The sequence below is a fragment of the Mirounga leonina genome, unplaced genomic scaffold, assembly GCF_011800145.1.
Source record: "Mirounga leonina isolate KUSES-001 unplaced genomic scaffold, KU_Mleo_1.0 Mir_106, whole genome shotgun sequence".
NCBI lineage: Eukaryota > Metazoa > Chordata > Mammalia > Carnivora > Phocidae > Mirounga > Mirounga leonina.
Window position 1 is genome coordinate 6,035,243 of NW_023270232.1, and position 9,297 is coordinate 6,044,539.

Consider the following 9,297-nt stretch of genomic DNA (forward strand, 5'->3'; position numbering starts at 1 on the left):
CTTGCTGACTCACGGGCTGGGGGAGCCTTAGGGCCGGGGTGGGAGCTGGTGACCAGCACGGAGCCCACCATGGCCTCCCTGTGCCCGGCCCAGGCCCTCAGCCCTCTGCACTTCCCTTTCACACTGCATGCAGGCTGCTTTCCCCACCAACGTATGTGGTCACAGAGCACGTGGCACTAACTGTACTGTGGTCCTGGGCAGGTCACCCCACCTGGCTTCTCTTCTGTAAAATGCCCAGTGAAGTTTGGGGCCTTTTTATTTTTGTCTTTTAAAGGAATGGGTTGGCCGCAAGAGCCCTCATTCCCTAAAAGAGGTCTCAGGAAACACAGGGGAGTAGGGATTGGGGGCTGCCCCTCCCACGCCCCCGTTTGGTCTTTGTCTAACTCAGCCAGCCCTGTCCGCTTCTCGCGCTCTTGGGAGCTGCTCTGTGGCTAGAAGACACTGGAGACCACCAGCTTAGTGGATCAGCACCGAAACTCTGCAGGTGCTGATGGTGATAATAATCGTACGTGCATTTATTACACGCCTACTGCGTGCATGCACTCTGCCACGTGCTTTAAGTATACAAGTCCTTTAATTGTCCCAGGAGGCCCAGGGGAGGGGCTTCAACTCCACAAGCCGACTCCCCTCTGTTTTGCATACTGCTGTAGCTCAGCACCTAGGACAGTACCTGCCCACCGGAGACACTCTGATATTTACGAGGTGTTGAAAGAATCCTGATGTAAAGATGGGGTAATTGAGTTTAGGGGCGTTAAGAGCTTGCCTGCGAACATGCAGGGTGCTAGATTTAGAGATGCACTATACCCATTTTTCAGATGAGGCAACAGGAGAGAATAAGTGACCTCCCTAAGGCCACACAGCCTGGCAGCTGCAAAGCCAGGCGAATGGTAGTCTTGGTTCCCAAGCATTCTGGAGCTCAAACCCACTCTCCAGCTCTTGCCTGCAGTGATTCGGGGTGGGAGCAACCCTGGGAGGAAGTGTCCCCTCGTCCCACCTCCCCTCCACCTTTTGCCTTGTCTGTCTCCAGGTGGGTGACGGAGGAGTGGGGTGCCTGCAGCCGGAGCTGCGGGAAGCTGGGGGTGCAGACCAGGGGGGTACAGTGCCTGCTGCCCCTCTCCAACGGTACCCACAAGGCCATGCCGGCCAAGGCCTGCCCTGGGGACCGGCCTGAGGCCCGGCGGCCCTGCCTCCGCGTGCCCTGTCCAGCCCAGTGGCGCATGGGAGCCTGGTCCCAGGTGAGTTGTTCTCAGAGGGCAGGAGGGGCTGGGCCGGCAGACACCTTCTCTGGGGAGTCCGGGAAGAGGTGGGTCTGGGTGAGCGGCTGCTAGAAGATGTGGCACGCGCGGCAGGCAGAGAGTCTCTGAATTTCTCTCCCCATATCTGATCTGATCCTAACTGATTTTTCTCAAAACTAAGTCCAACAGCTCCTACATCTGCCGGGCCATGTTTCTGGGCTAGGCCTTTCTATTCATTCACTATCTGCTTTGACCTAGAACTGGGTCAGAACTAGGAGGCAGGGGCTAATATCCTCGTGACACAGGTGAGCAAACGGAAGCACTTTCTTGCATTCAAGAAATATTTACTGAGTGCTGACTACGTGCCAGGCTTACTCTACTAGGAATGCCTGGAATCCATCATCGACTAGACATGATTCTTGGCCTCATATAGCTTCCAGTCCAGTAAGAGAGACAGAAGAGATAAGTAAACCAATAACAAAAGCATTTACAGATTGCAGTTGGAGCTGTGCAGAAGTAAATGGGGGTAATGTATCTGGGAGGGCCTCCCTGAGGAGGTGACATTTGAGCTGAGACCTGACGGATGAGCCACAGGAAGACCCTGAGGCAGGAACAACCTTGCCATGTTCCAGAAACCAAAAGGACGGTGGGACTGGAGCTGAATGGAAGGGATGGGGGCTACAGGATGATGGAGAGGCAGGCGGGGGGTGGGGGTGGGGGTGGGTGGGGTCAGTGCTTTGTGAGGAGTTAGAATGTATTCTAAAAGCAGTGAGAAACTGTTGAAGGGTTTTACCTGGGGCATTCCAAGCTCTGATTGCAGGTGTAAAAGATCACCTAGCAGCTCTGTAGAAAGTTCACTGTTGGGAGGCCAGGTTAAGAAAGGGGAAACCACAGGAAAGAGTCATCAGTCCAAGTGCTTCTGGCTAAGCCCTCCAAGTGGCCACAGGGAAATTTTCTGCCTTGAGTTTTCACTTAAAAATTCATTTGACGCAAACCTTGAAAGGGTTATGCTAAGGGAAACCAGCCAGACGCAAAATGACAAATGCTGTGTGATTCCACTTACCTAGGGTAGTCACGTTCATAGAGACGCAGAATAGGAGGATGGGTGCCTAGGGCTGGGGGAGGGGGTGGGGGAATTCGTGTTTGGTGGGGACAGGGTCTCAGTTTAGGAGGAAGGAAAGAGTTCTGGACGTGGAGGTACAGATGGTCGTACCACAATGAGAATGTGCTTTAATGCCACTGAACTGTACACCTAGAAATGGTTAAAATAGTAAGTGTTATGATATGTATGTTTTACCATAATTTTTAAAACCTCATTTGGTCACAGGGATAAGCACAACAATGCTTATTGTAATAGCAGAATTTCAGGAAATATTCTAAATGCCCATCTGCAGGAGATTGGACCCAAAAAATCATGGTCTGTTCATATAATAAAATAGCACAGATGGAGAAAAACAAATGAGCTTGAACTGTACTTACCAAGATAGATAGACCTCAGAAAAACAGGGGTGAGAAAAAGCGCAGCAGTATGAAGAAAAATCACTTCCAATGAGATACGGTGCACTTAAAGTTTAAAAAGGCATGACACAGTATTTGAAAATGTGCCCAAATGCTGATTTATGAAAGCTGGTGGTGGTATTTGAACAGGCTCTCATGACCGACTTCCTCATACTTTTCTATATGCTGGAAATATTACATAATAAAGAGTATTTTTAAATAATCCCAAATCCCCACACAACTTATGCAGATTTTAGTTTCTTCTCCATAACATATAGCTTTGTTTGTTTTAATATAAAACAGAAAGACAGCTGGTCTGCAAGAAAACTGACAGCAGACGGGCGGTCGGGGGGGTGGTGTGTGGAAGGTAGTTGCTCCCCTGAGACTGACCAAGCACTCAAGGGCTGTTGTCATTCTTCATCCTGGGTCGGGGTGGGGGGGATGAGCCATCTCATCCCACGGTCTGTGTGGCCCTTTATGCTCATGTCTCCCTCAGGCCCCAGCAGAAGTGCATGTCTGTAGGTTCTTCCTGGTCCCACTAGGAGAGGCTGGGGCAGTGCCGACCAAGCCCTGTGACCCGGTCACGCTGGGCAGCCTTGCTCTTCGGGAGCCCCCGCCACCAGCCCCCATCACTCAGAGGAGGTGAGGCCCCGGGGGATGAGGTGCCCAGCGGCCCTTGCCCTCTTGGGGAAGAAGACACTTTTGAGCCTGCTCTGTCGGCTGAAGTTCAGTACGTGGAGTCACAGTCTTTGAATGTCAGAGCTAGAGGGGTCCATGGCGACCCTGTCACCCAGCTCGCTCAGCTTAGCAGGTGTCACAATCTGGGTCCCTCCATCCCATTGCTAAGATATCATCAAGTGAGTGGACTGGCCCTAGGTCCCTCAGGCTGGCGGATTGCAACAAGGGGGTTTGCCAGGACGATACACAAAATATTTAAGGACCCAGGGCACAGACCAGACATGGTGGCCCCGGGCAGAAGTGCTGGAATGGGGTCTCTGGGGTCCCCTCCTGAGCCGGGGTGAACTGTTTAGGTGACAAAAAGGGTCAGAGGGTTCTGAGCTGAGGGCGGCGCTATTCAGCACCTGATGAGGAACATTGACGTTGGCATTCTGTCCTGGTGAGGCTATTTGGAACTCTCTTCACATGTCCCTAGGGTCAAGTAGAAACTCGGTGCCCTCCTCTTCACCTTTCTGTCCTGGGCATTGGCTGGACTCTGGAGTTCACCGCCCCCTTCCTCTTGTCTCTCCACCTATCCCCCTCCCCCCCCCGCCCTGCTGGCTGCTGGGGCCTGGCCTGGCCCTGCCCTTCCCACCACAGTGCTCTGCCACCTGCGGAGAGGGCATCCAGCAGCGGCAGGTGGTGTGCCGGACCAATGCCAACAGCCTCGGGCAGTGCGAGGGGGACAAACCAGACACTGTTCAGGTCTGCAGCCTGCCCGCCTGTGCAGGTGAGCTGGATGGGAAGGGAGGCAGGCCCAGCTCCTCCAGCTGAGGCCTGAAACCCAGCCCGGCTTGCATCCTTGCCCCCTAGAGATCCCAAACACTAGAGCTGCTTCTCCTCGCTCATAGGAAATCTCCAGAACTCTACAGTGAGCACTGACATTCAGGAACCTGTGACCCCAGAAGGACAGTGGGTGCCACAGTCTGGGCCCCTACATCCCATTAACAAGATATCATCAAGTAAGTGTATCTCGGGACCCCACCCCCTCCCCAGACCTTCCTGTGGTTGCGAAGTCACAAGCATGGGCCGTGGGATAGGGCAGCCCCAGCTTCCAGTCTATCCACGTGACCTTAGCCTCCTGGAGCCTCCGATTCCTCAGCTGTGAGCTGTGGGTGCTGCCCGTACTGGTCCACAGACCCTTATCTGCACTTCCAAAATGTTGAAAGCGGCAAGTGTTTCCCTAAATTTGGTGCAAACTCATTTGGCAGCAGAATCTGGCCTGACCCAAGAGATCAGTATTCTTTTGCTATAGAAACGTTGCCAGAGTAACAAGGGGACATCCTACTCCCCACTCGGGATATTCTGTAATATGAATATTACTTTTCTAACTTCAGAAGTTCTGAATTATGAATCATATCTGGTTTCAAGATTTGGGGATAAGCAATTAAAGATCTGAGCTGTCTCCATAGGGCTGTTGAGAGAATTAAGTGAGATAATCATGCACTCCTACCTGTCAGCTAACATCAAAAATAGTAGTAGTATTCTCTCTTTCTGCCTCATGATCAGGAGCTCATTAGTCCATCCTCCCATCTTTCCATCCATCCACCCATCCACCTGTCTATCCATCTACCCATCGATCCATCCACCAATCCATCCATTAATATTGACTGAGCACCTGCTATGAACCTGGTCCTGTGTCCTATGCTTCCTTCCTAGACTTTTTCTTTCGTTTCGTTCTTCACCTTCTCAAGGACCAGGGTCTGATAAGACAAGTAACAGAAAAATCATAGACCCTATTTTCTAGTGGAGGACCAAAGGGCTGTGTGACCCTGTGCAAATCCCTAAACCTCTCTGAGCTCAGTGGCCTCATCTGTAAAAAAAGAGGTCTCACTAGATATCCTCAGAGTATCTTTTGGCTCCAGCCTTGCTTCTGCTCCGCCCCTGTACCAGGCTGCTCAAGTGGCATCCTGAGGAAAGGGTGGGCTCAGGATTCTAGTCCTGGAATTCTGGCGCCATCTAGAGGCCACTGGCTTTCCATTTTTGCCCCCTCATCTCTCTCTGGTTCCCCCAAACCACCCCCAACCCCCACCACTATCCCACCCCGCTGCAGCCTCCCCTCCCTGCCCCAGGCAAAAATTAGTAGAAAGCAAAGCTCCTGCCTTCACATTGTCTGGAGAGACCTACCTGGAACTATCCCAGAAACACAAAACCATTTTTAGATGATATTTGAACCAAAGCAAATGGAACTAGTATAGAGGGCACCCCTGTATGCCAGGAACTTTATAAATGGTATTTATCATCGTAAAGTTATTATTCACTGGCAAATGTCTAGCATTATCCCCATTTTATAGGAGAAAAAACTGAGGGTTGGAGAGTTTAAATGCCTTGCCCAAAGGCTCACCCTTTTCAAGCGGCAGAGCCTCAGTTGGAAGCCAGATCTGCTTGATTCCAGATTTACTGGTGGAGGTGTTCCAAATGAGTGTTGACGGGTAGCAGGATGTTTCATTTGCTCGTCACAAGTGTGGGTTCCCCAGGCACCTGCCTGGCCCTGGCCCGAGGGGATCAGTTCCTTTGGGTTGATTGGGAGGGGGTGAGGGTTCCCACTTCCTCAAGAGCACGGTTCCCAAGCTTCGCTGCAGGTCAGAATCACCCAGTGCCCAGGCCACACTGACCGTGCAGTCTCCCTGGGTGTGGGGGCTGGGCAGCAGCTCTTTGTCAATCCCCCCTTCCCCCCCACCCCCGCCGGGGCAATTCCAATTTGCAAGCAAGTCTGAGGGCTGGGGACATAGGGCTGTGCTTCTCCGATTTCTCCCGGCCTTGGAATCACCTTGAAGGTTTTGTTAAAACCCACAGTGGGGCCCCACCCCCAGAATTTCTGATTCAGTAGGTCTGGATGGGGCCTGAGAATTGGCATGGTTTCCAACACGCTTCCAGGTATTGTTGATGCTTCGTGTGTGGGGACCCCACTTTGAGAACCACTGCTCTAGGGGGTTTTAGTTCCTCTTCCGTAAAATAAGAGTTCTTCCTCTGGCCAGACTCTCCATCAGGCAGCCCTGGGGCGCCCTCTGGGAAAGAGCTTTAGAGCGAGTCCAGCGAGGGCAGGGGCTGGGGGGCCTGCAGTTGCTGGGCCAGTGGGGGGGGGGCACCCTCCTGGCATTGGTCCTTGTGCTGTGTGTGCGGCAGAGCTGTGCATGGGGGACCGCTCCGTCTTCTGCCGAATGGAGGTGCTCGATCGCTCCTGTTCCCTCCCCGGCTACCACCGGTTATGCTGTGAGTCCTGTACCAAGAAGGCCCTGGGCCCTGCCACCAGCCCGGCCCCGGCCTCACCACCACCCTTCTCCGCCCCCGGGAGCGCTCTGCCAGGACCGGAGGCCCCTCCGGATGCTGTGGAGCCCACTGTGGGGCCAACAGGATCAGATGACCATCAGCGTGGCCGGTCCACACAGCTCCCGAGCCCTCTGGGCACCAGCTCCCCGGTGACCCAGCACCGCTCTCCTCCCCAGAGTCTGAGCCCTCGAGCATCCTGGGGTGCTTCCCCCAGCGCCCCCCGGGGACTGCCTTGGGGCTGGACCCGGGCACCTGTGCCCATCTCCGAGGATAAAGGGCAGCTCAGGGAAGACCCGAAGCCCCCAGGCACCGGCCTCCCCAGCGCCTCCCTGGTGACATGAGCCCCACTTTGCCTGTCCCGCCAGTCAAGTTTACACTGCGTGCCACCTCGGAGACCGCCAGCTCGGAGGACACATGGCGGGGCAGGGCAAACACTGACTTCCTTTTAAATTATTTGCCTTCTTGTTGTTCTGGTTTGGGGCTGTGGCACTTCACCCCGTGAGGTGGGTGTGCGAGGAAGAAAAAGATCAGGGAAAGCCCCTAACCAGAGATACCTCAGCCGGGAGCCGGGGCGACACAGCTGAGCCTCTCAGGGGCTCCTGTCTGTCTCCTGGCAGGACTGAGGGCCAGCTAGCCCCTCCTCCTCACGGCCACACGGTGGGGCCCCCCACCCTGGATCCTTCTGGCCGCCTGCCTTTGCCAGAACGTGTGGGGACCACTGTGGAGGCCCTGTCTGTTCGGCCCCTCTGCCTCGAGAGGCGAAGCGGGACAGGGAAGGTGAGGAGCACTCTCAGGGCAGGCCACGAGGAAGGGGGTACGCGGTGCATGTGGTCACAAGTCTCTGGCTGCAGGGCTCCGGGGCGGTGCCGGGGGCGGGGAGGGGGCAAGTTCATCTCAGGCCCGGCTCTTCCTAGCAAGAGCACCACACGGTTCCTCTAGCCAAGGCCAAGAGGCAGAATCCAGCTCGCTTTTGCCGGTTGGAAGGCAGTGTTGGTGGCCACCTCTGCCCTTGCCGATGGCATTTCCTGTCGCTTCTGGTGCTTCCCAACTTCCCCCAGCCCATCCCAGAGAAGGGGGCTCCGGACACTCTGGAATGTGTGTCCTCCCCATCCAGGGGCTTCACAACGGTGCTAGGCTGCTGGCTGAAGCGGGAATGTCAGCTTTGGCCATCGCTCTAGAGCATGAAGGGAGGCTGACCTGGAAGGTCACTTTGTGGGACACAGAAACGGAGTTCTCAGGTTGTGCCCTATCAACCCTTGTTCTCCGCCAAAGACCGCTCCTGCTGGAGTCAGGGGTCTTCTCCCGCCTGGCTCGGGCTGGGCCAGAGGTTTGTGGTGCTAGGGCAAGGCCATGTGGCCCAGTACCCCCGGGGCAGGATGTGAGCCTTTGCCCCATGCTGGGGTGGGGAGGAGATGTGACCCACAGTATTGTGGGGCCTCAGATGCCCTCCATGTTACCTCCGAAGGCAGGTAACTTCTCTAGACCCTCTGACTCTCAGGAAGCTGCCTGGGTTCCCAGGAATTCTCCCAAGGGTCCTTACTCTTAGTCGTGCAGAGGGTCTTCTGGACTCGGCAGCAGGTGCTGGAGGGGCTTGCCAGTCTTCCTTCCCTGAGGGGGCTGGGGAGGGCTGTTCTGAGCCAGGCTAGAGGACTAGGAGCAGTGGGTCCCTGTCTGCAACCTGTGGAGAATAGAGGCCTTGGAGGGGGCTCCCCACATGTCCTCTCCACCCGCTGCCGCCCCCTCCCTGGGATGCCGGGGCACACACTGAACCATTCCTGTGAGACGCAGCCTGCCTGTGTTAGGGATATACATTCTTGTGCCTCTGAGATCCAGGTCTTTACATTTTTATGTATTTATTAACATTGTCCTTGGTGTTTTGTTTTGGACCCCAAAATGCTGTGTTGTGTTTTTCTTGTTCTCTCTGTTTTCGAAGAAAAGGACAGTGAAGCAACTTTCTCATGTGCTCTGCTGGGCAACATGTTCAGGGGTCGGGGATGGATGGGGGGGCCACGGCCATAGACCCTCAGCCTGCCTGCCTTGGCCTCACTTATCCTGGGGTTCCTCTGAGCACCAGCTCAGCGTTGAGAGGCAAGAACAGTGCCACAGGCCTGGGGATTCTACCACTGAGTAGCACTGTGTCCTTGGGCAGGTCACCATCCAGAATCTGATCCAGAGGGTAGACGTGCCTGGGAGGTGGTTTTGGGGTGTGCTTAGGGAAGAGTGTTCTAATTAGTAGAGCTGTTCAAGCATGCAAAGGGCGGCTTCTATAGAGGGGGGTGAGCGCTCTTTCCTCAGAAAAGTCCAGGCAGAACGAGAGTGCCGGATAGGCAGGGGAAGGAACGTGACACGCCTGGGTGAGCAGGGAAGGCTGACACGGAGCACGTAGAACTTAAAAACAGCCAACCATGCCTCATACCTTGCTCGTGTCACACATCGCTAATCCCCCACCACATTTTTTTTTTTTTTTTGGAGTGAGAGAGGTGGGGGGAGGGGCAGAGGGAGAGAGAGAATTTTTTTTTTTTTTAAAGATTTATTTATTTATTTATTTGACAGAGAGAGAGAGACAGCTAGAGAGGGA

General features: G+C 54.6%; 1 protein-coding gene across 1 annotated transcript in view; it reads left to right on the forward strand.

Moving 5' to 3' along the window:
- The window catches only part of LOC118017824 (A disintegrin and metalloproteinase with thrombospondin motifs 14-like), a gene marked incomplete at its 5' end in the record, with an annotated part of 71,522 nt that extends 62,870 nt beyond the window's left edge, over positions 1-8,652 (forward strand). Inside the window, 4 exon segments of the mRNA XM_035016084.1 lie at positions 1,028-1,235; positions 4,050-4,179; positions 4,301-4,417; positions 6,576-8,652. Coding sequence (XP_034871975.1) covers positions 1,028-1,235; positions 4,050-4,179; positions 4,301-4,417; positions 6,576-7,060 — 940 coding nt within the window.
- Between the last annotated feature and the right edge of the window lie 645 nt (positions 8,653-9,297).